This window comes from Rattus norvegicus, chromosome 8 (assembly GCF_036323735.1).
Source record: "Rattus norvegicus strain BN/NHsdMcwi chromosome 8, GRCr8, whole genome shotgun sequence".
In the NCBI taxonomy this organism is placed as follows: domain Eukaryota; kingdom Metazoa; phylum Chordata; class Mammalia; order Rodentia; family Muridae; genus Rattus; species Rattus norvegicus.
This window is the reverse complement of record NC_086026.1, coordinates 53,560,671-53,570,111: the sequence shown is the minus strand read 5'-3', so window position 1 is coordinate 53,570,111 and position 9,441 is coordinate 53,560,671. Positions and strand designations below refer to the sequence as shown.

Below are 9,441 nucleotides of genomic sequence, written 5' to 3'. Positions count from 1 at the left end.
TTAAGTTAGGCATTCAAAATTAAATCAGACACTCCGTTTAAAAAAAAAAAACAAACCAAAAACGATCCTTTAATAAAATTAGCCCATTGAATCTCCCCACTTCTTAAGGTTCTAAACTTGTAATAGCTGCAAAAGTTCCAGTTCAGAAGCCAGAGGCTCAGTCCAGACAGGGATTCACCGACTTGTGCTGGTATCTGGGTGTTTGGGTTGTAGTTTGAGTTAAGGGAGAGGGATAGCTAGGCCCGGCTCCTCTAGTCTTCTGCGGCAGGTATACAATTCTTCTGTCCACAGGCCAATAGGCGTTCCCTGACCCTTTCCAGTTTATCTTGGAAAAATTGGCTTCACGTTATAACATGCCGGCCTACAAATGACGACAGGGTCAACTGGTTTGAGAGGCCAGTAAGGGGGACACAGAGTGAAACAGTATGATCCGCTTCTCACCAAAGTCCGGCAATCAACTCACTTCTGAAAGGTCCAGGAGAGGGCTAAGCACCAAGCTGAAAACGCTGGGGTTGTAGCTGCGGGGGGGGGGGGTGGTGGTGGTGGTTAACTAACCTTCAAGCCCACCTCGGCCGTACGTCATAGCAAAGGGCCGAGATTTCTGGAAGGTGGAAGGTGCCGCAACCTCTCCGCACAGCCCGTCGACGACTGAGAACGGCGAAGCGATGTCACGAGCTCCGGGATGGGTAGGTGCCCCGGCGCCCGCGTCCTGTGGCAGACCCGGAGGCCGCACAGGGAAGGGTAAAGACGCGAGGACTGAGAGGAGAGAATGGGATGGGGACGCGGCGGGCCGGAGCCCGAAGTGGCTCAGCTCTTTCTGTGAGGGAGGTGGTGGCCCTTAAAAGGGCCTTTGTGGAGGTGGGGGAGGGCTGGGCAGCCGCGGCGCGGGCTCCCTCAGTACTCCTGAGAGGCCTGGGAGGCCTTCTTGCCGCCCGCCGGCGCCTTGGGCCCCACGGTGGCGCTGGTCTTCTTGGGCAGCAGCACGGCCTGGATGTTGGGCAGGACGCCGCCCTGCGCGATAGTCACGCCGCCCAGCAGCTTGTTGAGCTCCTCGTCGTTGCGGATAGCCAGCTGCAGGTGGCGCGGGATAATGCGCGTCTTCTTGTTGTCCCGAGCCGCGTTGCCCGCCAGCTCCAGGATCTCGGCAGTGAGGTACTCGAGCACCGCCGCCAGGTACACGGGCGCGCCTGCGCCCACGCGCTCGGCGTAATGGCCTTTCCGCAGCAGTCGGTGCACGCGGCCTACCGGGAACTGAAGGCCGGCGCGCGAAGAGCGCGACTTGGCTTTGGCGCGGGCCTTGCCGCCGGTCTTGCCGCGACCCGACATCGTGTGCGAGGTAGAAGGGCTGAGAAAAACGCCAGGAGACAAACCGCCAACCGCCGCAGTCAACTGTCGCCTCGCGCGGGCAAGCTCGCCCTTATAAACTCTCTGGACACGCCCCCGCTTCCGCCTAATTGGTTCTTTTTTTAATACCCACCTCTGGTTGGTTGCAATTAACCCTTCGGTGACGCGCCATAGCCGAGAGAACGCGCTCAGCGATTGGTCCAATTTGAAAACCTTTTACCCGGGGAAGAAGACAAGGCGGAGTGGCTGCAAGCCAGAGGCGAATCACCCTTGGAAATGGCCAATCAGTATAGAGCGCGCGAAATTTAAACGCTACGGCGCGCCCACAAACCCGAAGACTAGAAGGGTGGAGCTTGGAGCTACCTCTATGGTTTCTGGGAAATCTGAGCCGGCCTGTGGTTTTAAAGGAAAAGGGTCTTCACTGTAAGCACCTTTCTCCTTCCAGGTTAGGGCACTTCCTACTCCCTCCTCTAATCTGGCAAAGGGAAGGGTTTATTTATTTGCTTGTTCTTTATTATTATTTTTGGGTTTTCGAGACAGGGTTTTTCTGTGTAACTCTGGATGTCCTGGATCTCTCTGTAGACCAGGCTGGCTGCGAATTCTGAGATCTGCCTGCCTCAGCTTCCCAAGCGCTGGGATTAAAGGCGTGCACCACCACCATCTGGCTTTTATTTTAATGAGACAGGGTTTCTCTGATTAGCCCTTGGTGCCCCGGAACTCAGAGATCCGCCTGCCTCTGCCTCCCTTGTGCTGGGATTAAAGGCTTGGCTGAAAAGGGAGGGTTTAAAATGAAAGAAATGAAACCTTCTGAGAGTTTAATCCTGTGCCAGAAAACGGAGCACCGTTATCCATTATGCTATCACAAGTTTGTGCTGTAATATTTATTTGATATGTTCTGTCTGGTCTCAGTATGTGACAGACCTCTCTTACAAGAAAGGGTCTGAGGGGAGCAGGGGTAGGGATCCTATTGGAAAAGGTACCCACTCTAATCCTTTCAATCTATTCTAAAATGCCTATATAAAAAAATAAATATGTCGAGCTTGGGATATAGTTCAGTGGTAGAGCATTTAAGTATAAGGATGCCCTAGGGTTCAATAAGAACCTCAAAGGTTAAAAAGAAAGGAGGAAGGAGTGGCTACACCTAGAGGAACAAGTAAAAGGCAATCCTTTATTGTCACCATTCTGAGCACATGGCCCTGCCTCTGCTCTTCCTAATCAGAACACTTAATTTGATAGTCAGATGTGAGGTTACCTTGGAGTATGTTGCCCTAACTCTAGCCCTAGCCCAGGTTCTCTCTCAAGGCCCAGGGGATTCCTTTAGAGTTAGGGTTCTGAAAGTTGAGCCATGAATATTTGCATAAAAGATGCTACAGGCCCACCTGGTGAGGCTGCAGAAAGGGAGGGAGTAGCAAACTCAAGAAAGCATAGGCAAAGTCCAACTAGTGGACGTCAAGTCCACTAAGGAGTCCATCCAGGATGTCAGTAGTCACAGATGACGGCAGAAGCTGAGCCTGGACCAGAAGGCGGTCGGAGCGGACAGAGGTGGGTCCTGGCTGAGGTCCAATGGAGACTGTGTGGTAAAGGGCAGTCGTCAGGGAGCTCAGACATCATAGAAGAGTCGGACGAGCTGGTAACGAATGGAGAAGGTGACAGCGCTGCTCAGAACCTAGGAAAAGTGGACTGGAATTGGAACCAAGGCTGACCAGAGACATAAACCCCACTGTATTACTAAGCCCCACCCTCGGCTGTACCTGCAGGAGCAGCAGGAACAGTGTGAGGTTTCTCTCATGTGTAGGCCCAAAGACTTTAAGTAGCAAGTTGATGAGGGTCATGTTGTTACACTCAGTGAAGGCACCATCCTCACTCTCCCCTCGGTGAACTGTCACCAGCCGGAGGCTCTCTGCTACCTGCAGGGACCAGAGGTGAAGACAACTTCAGGTGCACAGATCTACTTCACAAATAGGGCCCTTCTTGATGTTTCCAAACTCCCCTTGGGCCTGAGAAGGCCTAGGTTTCTCTTCTCCCAAATTAAGGATGGCGGCCTGGGGCCTTACCTCCTTGTTACCTTGTTACCTTTAAAATAAACGTGCCCAAGAAAGAGAGGCTCTTGGTCTTGAACTTGGAATAGCTCATCTCCAGTTTGCCTGTCTTCGTATTGAGTCTGCAATGGGAAGATGACTTCGTTTGAATGACTCAAAGAACTCTGCACCCTGTGGTTACTAAGAAGAGTACTGAGCACTTAGGTACTGAAGTCGGTTTCTGGCTCTGATGCTTGCTTCTGGGTCATCAGCTGTAAGCATCACACACTATGTAAGTAAGCAAGTGTTGTAAATTATTTTTTTTTAAAGATCTATTCATTTATTACATATAAGTACACTGTAGCTGTCTTCAGATACACCAGAAGAGGGCATCAGATCTCTTTACAGATGGTTGTGAGCCACCATGTGGTTGCTGGGAATTGAACTCAGGACCTCTGGAAGAGTAGTCAGGTGCTCTTAACTGCTGAGCCATCTCTCCAGCCCAAGTGTTGTAAATTATAATGGGCTACCCACATACAGTTACCTCTTCTTTCCCCTCACTTCTTTCTACATAGGAAATGCATAAATTGGCGTTAGCTATCCCAAGGCAAAAGCTATAATGACCCTTTAAAGCCCCAGAGTGGCTACCTGGGCATACGGTGTCGAGGGCAGGGGATGATCTGAAAGAGCTGAGGCAGTGAGTAGAGGAAATTGAATACTTGTGGCATAAAGAAGAGCAGCATGGTCTTGCTGAAGTGTCCCAAGATTCCCACCACGGCAAAGGTCATGCCAGCAAAATAACAGAAGGTGTCTCCCACAAACACCTGAGACGGGTACCTGTATGGGAGAGAGGGTCTGAGCCAATGGCAAGAGTTGTTACTGACTCTTTCAATCAGTCACACTCAGCAGCAGGCCAGTCTTGACCCTATGTTCTAAAGGGAAGGCTGTTCTAGAAACTCTGTAGGCGTCAAGGCCCCAGATTCATTGACTCCTGGGAGCTACACAGCATTTGTTCCCAACTACGGCAGGGTAGACAGGGATCCATGCCACCACTAGGCTGCCGGAGTGTAGTTTACTGATAAAGCAGTTGGCCAGCATGGACAAGGTCATGAATTTGATCCCCAGCACTCTGGTAGGGTGAGGGGTGGTATCTAATAGCACATGCCTGTAATCCAAGTCCAGCCTTGACAGCACAGTAAGCTCAATGTCAACCTGGGAAACTTAGTGAAACCCCACTCTCAAAAGGGAAAAAGGGTCTGGGGATAAACCTAAGTTCTAAAGTGCTTGCTTGGCATTAAGACCCCAGATTTGCTACCCTGTACTGTAAACACACACACACACATACACACATACACACACACCCAGGAGTGGTTGTGCTAACACAAAACGACAGGGGTGGCAAGCCACTACCAATGCAAGACCCAGAGAATACCCAACAAAAGTATGCACCATTTTTGTCTCTTCCTTAGAAGCTGGGTTATGTGAAGACCATCCCTGCCACACACCCCCATCATTTTCTCTTCCCCATAGGCCTACTTACCAGTTATGGTACAGCAATCCCAAGGTGGTAAAAAAAAATGGCATCATGAAGTAGAGGGAAAAGACATGATCGTCCCGATAATCACCTTCGGAGCAAAGCAAGGACGTCAGTACCCGAATCCTCTGTGTACATCGGTCTCATCTATATCTAATTTATGTCCCCGGCTGTTAGGAACACCCCACCCAAGTCACTTTCTTTTTTTTTTTTTTTTTTTTTTTTCAGAGCTGGGGACCGAACCCAGGGCCTTGCGCTTGCTAGGCAAGCACTCTACCACTGAGCTAAATCCCCAACCCCCAAGTCACTTTCAACACCAACTCTACCCCCACTCTGCTCCCACTGGTCTCTAACGTCCCCTGTAGTCAAGTCTGGCCACGCCTCCCGTGTGCTGGGATTACAGGCATTTGCTACCCTGCCCAGCCCTAACTTCCCCTTCATGTCACCCAGGCAACTCCCAATATGCTTATCACTTTAACTGAGCCCCCCCCCCCCCAAAAAAAAAAACCAAACAACAACTACAAAAAACAGCAACAGGTTAGAAAGATGACTCAGTGGTTAAGAGGACTAGCTACTCTTTCAGAGGTTTCAAATTCAACTGTTCAATCCTCAGCACCCACATAGAGGCTCACACCCACCTATAACTGTAGTCTCATGGGATCAGATGACCTCTTCTGGTCTACAGATAGATATACACGCAGATAAAACACCCACACACATTAAATCTCTAAAAAAAGCTATCGACCCCTAATATTCAGAAGGCTCAGGTAGGAATAGCTCCTGGTCAGAGGCCAGCCTGGGCTACACAGTGAGTCCAAGGTAGTCAGGGGCACCCAGAGAAAAACCAAAACAAAACCAAACAAAAAACCCAGAAAAGCTAGTGAGTATCTTAAATGTGGTTTAAAAACTCCAGCTAGGATATGAACATCAGTTTTCCTTCCAGGCTGTGTGAATTTGAATAGGACACATTGAGTTTCGGCAAGTTTCCACTTTCCCCACTGTCAAACTGGATAATGCCAGTTACATAGAGTCATTTAATTTAAATAAGATAATGCTTTAAAAGTACTTCCCTGGGCTGGAGAGATGGCTCAGCCGTTAAGAGCACTGACTGCTCTTCCAGAGGTCCTGAGTTCAATTCCCAGCAACCACATGGTGGCTCACAACCATCTGTAAAGAGATCCGATGCCCTCTTCTGGTGTATCTGAAGACAGCTACAGTGTACTTATATATAATAAATGAATAAATAATTAAAAAAAAAAAAGTACTTCCCTTTAGCTGGGAGCAGGGGAAGCACACATGCCTTTCATCTCAGAACTTGGATCTGAGTTCCCGGGCAACCTGATATAACCCTGTCTCAGAACAAAGTGCTTAGGCTTTAATAAGCACTCGTGGATGTCCATCAACTAAAGACAACCCAAAATAACTAATAAACTTGGGCTTACATAGAAACTAAGTCTTTGGATATCAAACGCCATAGGGAACTGTAAACCATTTCAGTCAAGGGATACTATGAGGGGATTTGTTTTGGGTAATTTGGGAGAGGAAAAAAGGAAGTGGAGATGTACTCTGGGAACTGGGAGCTCAAGTAGATGAATAATTTTTAAATTTTTTTGAAGAGTAGAAGGAAGCCAGGTGCGGTGGCACATGTCTATAATTCCAGCCCTTAGGAGACAGAGTGATCGTAAGTTTGAGGCCAGCCAGGGTTACATAGCAAGACTGTCTCAAAATAACAAAACAGAAAGAAGTAGGAAGAACTAAATTGTTATTGGAAAAAAAGCTGCACCCTCTCATGTTAGCTGTGGGACTGTGGTCATTTTTATATTGCTAAGTGTTCTCGGTCTGCCTGTATTCAGACAGGATTAGGGAGGGAAGAGTCTTTTTGCACTATGGTCGGTCAGAGAGTGAACCCTATCTGTTGTTGGGTTTCTGTGATGCTATTTATGTTCCAATAGAAATAACTGGTCTAGCAATTCATGACAATGAGGCTGTGAATGAGAGCATCACTGTTTTTCTTCCTCATCGCTGTCGGCAAGCTAAATAGCTCCCATTATAAAGTCACCTTTGTGTTATCACCCCCACCCCATGCCACCCTCAGGAACTCTCTAAATTCACTAGGCAATTCCCTGACACCCAGACTTGTCTTTCTCCCTATCCCCAACCTCACCTACCTTCCAGCTCCACCAGGTTGAAGACAATAATAGAAGCAGAGATGACTAGTGATTGACCAGCCTCTAGGCCATTAATTCCCGCTAGGATGTTGATGGCATTGGTACAGAACACTGCAAGCAGTCCCATGTAGACATAGTACAGGATGCCTGAAAGGGGACACACAATAAGAAATATAGGATTTGGATTTGCTTGTTGGTTTACAGAACAGCACAGGATGAATTGAACACCAGAAAGGATCTGAACAGGCAAGGCCTAGTAGCACAGGCCTGTAATTCCAACTACTTGGAAGGTTGGGACATGAGGATTGCCAGTTTAAGGCCTGCCCGGGTTAAATAAGTTCAAGGCAATTTGGTGTGTGACCCTGATTGTTTTGTTTTGTTTCAATGGAAAAAAGAGAAAGGAAAAGCTTGATATAGGCCTGAGTGTAAGCACAAGGCCTTAGGTTCAATTCCTTGAAACAGGAAGGAAATAAAAGAGATAGGGAAGAAGGAGGGAAAAGAGAGAAAGCAGATATAAGGATAGACGGATAGACTTGACAGATATATGGGTCACCAGGAGGGGTCTTCTGTTGGGAATCTCAGAGAGAAGGGGCCCATAAAGTAGGTGCCACAGGGGCAGTAGTGGCAGGGCTACTCACCCAAATCCAAATGCAGGCCAAGAATCCAGCGGAAGGGCTTCGGCACCACAATGGTTGTATTGCCAAAGTTAGTGAAGTAGACCATGAGGAGAGGTAGTGAGGCAGCTGTGGGGAGCAGCAGCTTATGACGCCATCGCAGATTGAGTACGTCATCAGCAAAACCCAGGAAGATCATGCAGCAGATAGCAAGGAGGGCACCTATCAGGGCCACAAACTGGGGGAGAAGCAGGCAAGTCATGACTAGGTCTTTCAAGAATTCCCTTTTTTTTTTTCTTTCCAAGTTGGGGATTGAACCTGAGGCATTGCCCATACTAGGGAAGTACTCTGTCACCAGTCCAAGAATTCCTGTCGCTACAGTTGGGGTCACAAGCATCCTTTTCCCAAATCCAAATAACCCAAACTCAAGTGCCCAGCCCCAGCCGATCATCCCCACTAATGCACTTACTTCATGGTGGGGGAATGCCTTACACTGCTCCTCCACAAAGCAGTTCAGGAAAGGGAAAGGGATGAAGCAGAAGAGGATGATAAGGAAAACAGCACCGCTGATCACTCCCTGGGACTCTGGGCTGCAGCCCAGCAGATTGGGGTGGAGGAGGAAGAAGAAAGGGGCGTGGTCACTCAACAATAGTAGGGGTTCCTGTAAACCAAAGTGGCCTTCTTCCCGGAATTTTGTTTGTTGGGGAATAGGGAGAGTGTGCACGGGGAAAAGGATACCCCTCTACAACTCCTGACACCCAACGGTTCCATTCCGTCCTTCCCCAGGATAGACAATTCTATTAACCTCCCAGAGTTCTGGGTGCCTGGGTTAGCTCTCCAGCCAGTGCAAAGCCAAGCACCTCAGTCCTCGCCCCTGTCCTGCACAACCCTGGCCCCCTAAACCAGGTCACTTGTGTGCCGTTACTCACATCTGCTGCCGGCTGAGCTTGTTGAGGTCCTGGCCACAGAGACGCGCGGCGATAAAGTGGCTACGGAAGGCAGGGATGAGGGTGACGGTAGCCACAAATCCCAACAGCGATCCGATCAAATTCACCAACAGCGGCAGCGGCAGAGGTAACTCCGGGAAGGCCCACATAGTGACCCTCCGGGGGCCGCCGCTCCGCCGCCTACTCAGCTAACTTGGTAAGCCAGGAACAAACCAGAGGCCTCGGCAGCCAGCAGTGCAGCTCCCTACACTCAGAGGATTCCGGCGCCAGCAGGAACAAAACCCGGCTAGGACCTGACCCTCCCTCCTGACCTGCAAGAAGCTCTTTGAAGCAACCTCGGCTCTGCCCCGCTGCACCTACCCATTGTTTCCACCCGGATCTTAATTACGAAAGAACTATCGCTGTTGAAGACCGAAGCACCATTTTTAAAATGGGCACCAGAGCCGGACAGGTGGTATTATTTCAAACTAGACTTTAGCTCTAGAGGAGAGGCACCATTAGAGTTTTGGAAACTCAACTGAAGAACAGATAAAGTGGATACTCTAGAAACAATCATATTGTACAGCTCAGAGTGGAAAGACGCTTTGCCCAGTTCCAACATGACCGCTTCCTCTATCACGTGGCTGACACCGCTTGTTCTGTGGTTCCACGTCGTCCCCCGCAGGTCGGGTTTAAAGGGCTAGCAGCTTAATCTGGGATGCTCTGGGGCTGGAAATATGGCTACTGAGAGCCGGTGGTGGTCAGGCGGAATGTGAGTGTGGAAGCACACCCACTCTTTGCAAGAAAACTGTTGCCGAGGTGAAACTCAGACACAAT

General features: G+C 49.3%; 2 protein-coding genes across 7 annotated transcripts; both read right to left on the bottom strand.

Annotated features, from left to right (window-relative positions):
- Positions 1 to 39: 39 nt before the first annotated feature.
- On the bottom strand, positions 40 to 1,394 carry H2ax (H2A.X variant histone). The gene is given in 1 exon segment (NM_001109291.2): positions 40 to 1,394. A coding segment is annotated over 1 exon segment (432 nt). The 5' UTR covers positions 1,327 to 1,394; the 3' UTR covers positions 40 to 894.
- A 1,092-nt stretch (positions 1,395 to 2,486) lies between these two features.
- Positions 2,487 to 9,243, bottom strand: Dpagt1 (dolichyl-phosphate N-acetylglucosaminephosphotransferase 1). Of its 6 annotated transcripts, none has more exons than XM_039081053.2 (9): positions 8,608 to 9,234; positions 8,148 to 8,268; positions 7,703 to 7,916; positions 7,065 to 7,211; positions 4,903 to 4,987; positions 4,011 to 4,199; positions 3,418 to 3,505; positions 3,096 to 3,251; positions 2,487 to 2,971 (listed from the first exon to the last, which is right to left on the bottom strand). In XM_039081053.2, the coding sequence occupies exons 1-9, from the start codon at positions 8,772 to 8,774 to the stop codon at positions 2,945 to 2,947; spliced, it is 1,194 nt and encodes a 397-aa protein (XP_038936981.1). In that variant the 5' UTR covers positions 8,775 to 9,234; the 3' UTR covers positions 2,487 to 2,944. The 6 variants fall into 6 exon arrangements, with proteins under 6 accessions (XP_038936981.1, XP_038936982.1, NP_955420.1 ...); NM_199388.2 differs by having other exon boundaries at positions 2,495 to 3,010; positions 8,608 to 8,896; XM_039081054.2 differs by lacking the exon at positions 8,148 to 8,268 and having other exon boundaries at positions 2,487 to 3,010; positions 8,608 to 8,748.
- Positions 9,244 to 9,441: the final 198 nt, after the last annotated feature.